This window comes from Cyphomyrmex costatus, unplaced genomic scaffold (assembly GCF_001594065.2).
Source record: "Cyphomyrmex costatus isolate MS0001 unplaced genomic scaffold, Ccosl1.0 scaffold1923, whole genome shotgun sequence".
In the NCBI taxonomy this organism is placed as follows: domain Eukaryota; kingdom Metazoa; phylum Arthropoda; class Insecta; order Hymenoptera; family Formicidae; genus Cyphomyrmex; species Cyphomyrmex costatus.
Genome location: NW_017275958.1, coordinates 21,239 through 24,445, shown reverse-complemented (window position 1 = coordinate 24,445; position 3,207 = coordinate 21,239). Strand labels below are relative to the sequence as shown.

At 34.7% G+C, this 3,207-nt stretch overlaps 1 protein-coding gene across 1 annotated transcript in view; it reads right to left on the bottom strand.

Moving 5' to 3' along the window:
- Positions 1 to 1,776: 1,776 nt before the first annotated feature.
- The window catches only part of LOC108772604 (uncharacterized), a 9,861-nt gene continuing 8,430 nt past the window's right edge, over positions 1,777 to 3,207 (bottom strand). The window contains exons 2-5 of the mRNA XM_018538174.1: positions 2,933 to 3,169; positions 2,308 to 2,479; positions 2,113 to 2,192; positions 1,777 to 2,027 (exon numbers count right to left, since the gene is read on the bottom strand). Coding sequence (XP_018393676.1) covers positions 1,777 to 2,027; positions 2,113 to 2,192; positions 2,308 to 2,479; positions 2,933 to 3,169 — 740 coding nt within the window. The remainder of the gene's footprint in view (positions 2,028 to 2,112; positions 2,193 to 2,307; positions 2,480 to 2,932; positions 3,170 to 3,207) is intronic.

Here is a 3,207-nt window from a genome sequence, read left to right as displayed (position 1 = left end):
TTTTCGAAGATAATGTGAAACAATGATATTTTGTGTTTACATTTTAGATATCTTGTATCAGGAGATTCAATGACCAGTATGAGTTATCAATATTTAGTAGGTTTAACTACTGTAGGTAAAATCATCAGTACAACGTGTAAAGTTATCTGGGATGAACTGTGTCCTCTAGTTCTTCCATTTACTATCGATGAACAGGAATGGAAACGCATCGCTGAGGACTTTAATGATTTGTGGGATTTTCCACACTGTATCGGAGCAATTGATGGCAAACACGTTACAATTCAAGTACTTATTTATCTTCAATGCACTGCTACAATAATTTATTCAAGTATAGCTTATTTATTTTAATCAAACACTGTGTCTTTTATTTCAGTGTCCATACAATGCAGGATCAAACTTTTATAACTATAAAAACAGCCACAGCATTGTTTTACTAGCCATTTGCGATGCACATTACAATTTTCGCTTCGTGGATATTGGTGCGTATGGTAGGCGCAGTGATGGAGGTGTATTTAAAGAGAGCACCTTTGGACAAAAATTTGAAGCAAATACAATGAACGTTCCAAAAGAAAAATGTATTACTGCTGGAGGATCATTGCTGCCATATTGCCTTGTTGGAGATGAAGCGTTTCCGCTGAAGCCTTACTTGCTCCGGCCATACCCACGAGGAGGTAAAAAAGCATTGAATGCAGATCAACATGTTTATAATTATCGATTAAGTCGTGCCAGAAGAATAATCGAAAACGTCTTCGGAATTCTTGCAAGTCAATGGAGGATCTACAGAAAGCCAATTATTGCCAAAGTAGACACAGCCATAAGCATGATTCAAAGCACAATTTGCTTGCATAACTGGCTCCGTAAAGACCGCGAAAACGACTTTTATTTAACATCAGATCTGTTGGATAAAGAAACTGTAGATGGTGTACATAGTCCAGGTTCATGGAGAACAATAATAGAAAATGGATGTGCTTTTACAGACGTATCCAAATGTGGTACAAATAATAGTACTCGAGAAGCCATTAGGATTAGAGAACTTTTCTGCCAATATTTCAATAATGAAGGTGCTGTACTATGGCAGTGGGACCAATAATTAAGTTATATTATTGACTGCGTTCACCAAAAAGCAGCTTTGCAACTGTTGTAAAATTCTTGAATATGATTGGATTATACATTTAGATCCAGTGAGAAACTAAGGGCAAGACCAATCATATAAAAGAATTTTACAACAGTTGCAAAGCTGCTTTTTCTATTGAATGTAACCATTATTAAGAGTAATATAAAACATTAACCTTCATTATAATATTATAAGTAATAACTTTTTTGTTATATATAGAATGTCCTAGAAAGACCGCAAAAAATTATATGCACAGGTAGAGCGGACTGAATTGAGTCGAAAAGCCCTCGCTCTCCGCGGTCCGCGCACCATCGAGTTATCATGGGCGTACACTGTTGGCAGTAGTAAGCCGGGCGGACACACGTATTCGGTAATTTTTACTAATTATTATCTCGTTGACAATTGCAAAAATTGCAAAACGGTAGAGGACTTTTCGACTCAGTTCAGTCCGCTCTATCTGTGCATGTAATTTTTTGCGGTTTTTCTGAGACACCTGTAGAAACGATTATTAGCAATGTTAAATAACATTCTCCCTATATATAAGAAAACATTTGTAAGATCTCTAAAATACTTTTTTATATTATTTCTTTGTAGTATAAAATATTCTATTATAAAAAAAAACATAAGAAATAACGTTATAATAAATTTTCTTCATATTCAACTTATTGCTCATCCTTATTTAGTTCTTTATATAGCATTTTATGTATTTTAAACATTAGTTGCCTCCTGCGGGATCTTGAAAATTTACGAAGCTGCGAGGAAATCATCATTCCGAAATGCTCTTCTTCATCCGCTACTGGAATTGACGGCAAAGAAATTGTCGGAGGCGGTTCGTGTAAGGCCTCACTTATTTGTTCCAAGATAACACTATCTTGATTTGAGTTTCTGTTTACCCTTTGCTTCTTACTGTTCTCTGAAAATGATAAGTTATACATAGTGATGTAGCATTTATTATATACAAATTAAAATAATATAAAATGGTATAAAATGCAACATACTAGGGGTATCATCTTGTGCAGATTCTTCTTCTTCATCTTCAACATTCATATTATTACAGACTGGTATGTTCGATACAGTTCTGAAATAACAGTAACAATTATTAATAATTTTACTGTCACAATTAATAGTAGTTAAAATACTTTCACAATGCTCTTTTAATATATTTTCTGAAAATAAAAAGTTTTTTTATTTACTCTCTTCTTAATAACGTGTCACGCAAAAAGTTTAGTGATTCATAGAATCGCCATTTATTCTTCTTTGACTGACTTGCCGCTCCACTTGGCAGCTTCTCCGCAGAAACAATCCTCATAAATCGATCACGGAGATTTTTCCATTTTCTTTTACACTCTTCACTAGAGTATACTCCTGAAATAAAATGTTTTTTTTATTTTTAATTATAATAATTATAAATGCTGTGTACACTTACAATAATCTTGTGTATTCAAGCGGGTGTATATCAATTGCACACGAGCCAGTTGCGCACAAGCCAATCACAACGCTAGAAAAAAAAAAAATTCCCTACGCAGAAGTTGCTGTGATAGGCAGTGGGCAATAGCTACAGTGTGCAAGTGAATCGCTCCTTATTCAAGCTATGTCCGTGTACTTCATGGGAAAACTGAGAGATTATACATATTATACATAATATGAATAGTGGGAGTTTTGAGAAAATGGCTTAGAAGAAGCCTGCGACATCAAGAGAATTATATAGAAATTTTCTTGTTATCAGATAAGTCACTCATCTAGGTAATCTTCCAAAGTCTCACTACTTGTACTATTTATGTAGCTTGTTTGAAAAATGAAAGTCTTGGTTGTGTTTACCTTTTGTTGCTTCGCTAACTTCTTGCCATAGCTTATCCATCGTTCTTCTGCCTCGCCGTGCGATCGCAATATTCTGATTCCATAATGGCTCCCTTAAGAACACCTCTGCAATCAGAATCTCATCTGCATTGCTTTCCGGTGTCACACCTTGTGGACCTTTCGACGGGAACTGTGAGTTCTCAACAACATTAATATTTTCTCCATTCACATTGCTTCGACGCACAATGTCTCCATTATCTGTACATGAGATATATATATATATATATATATATATA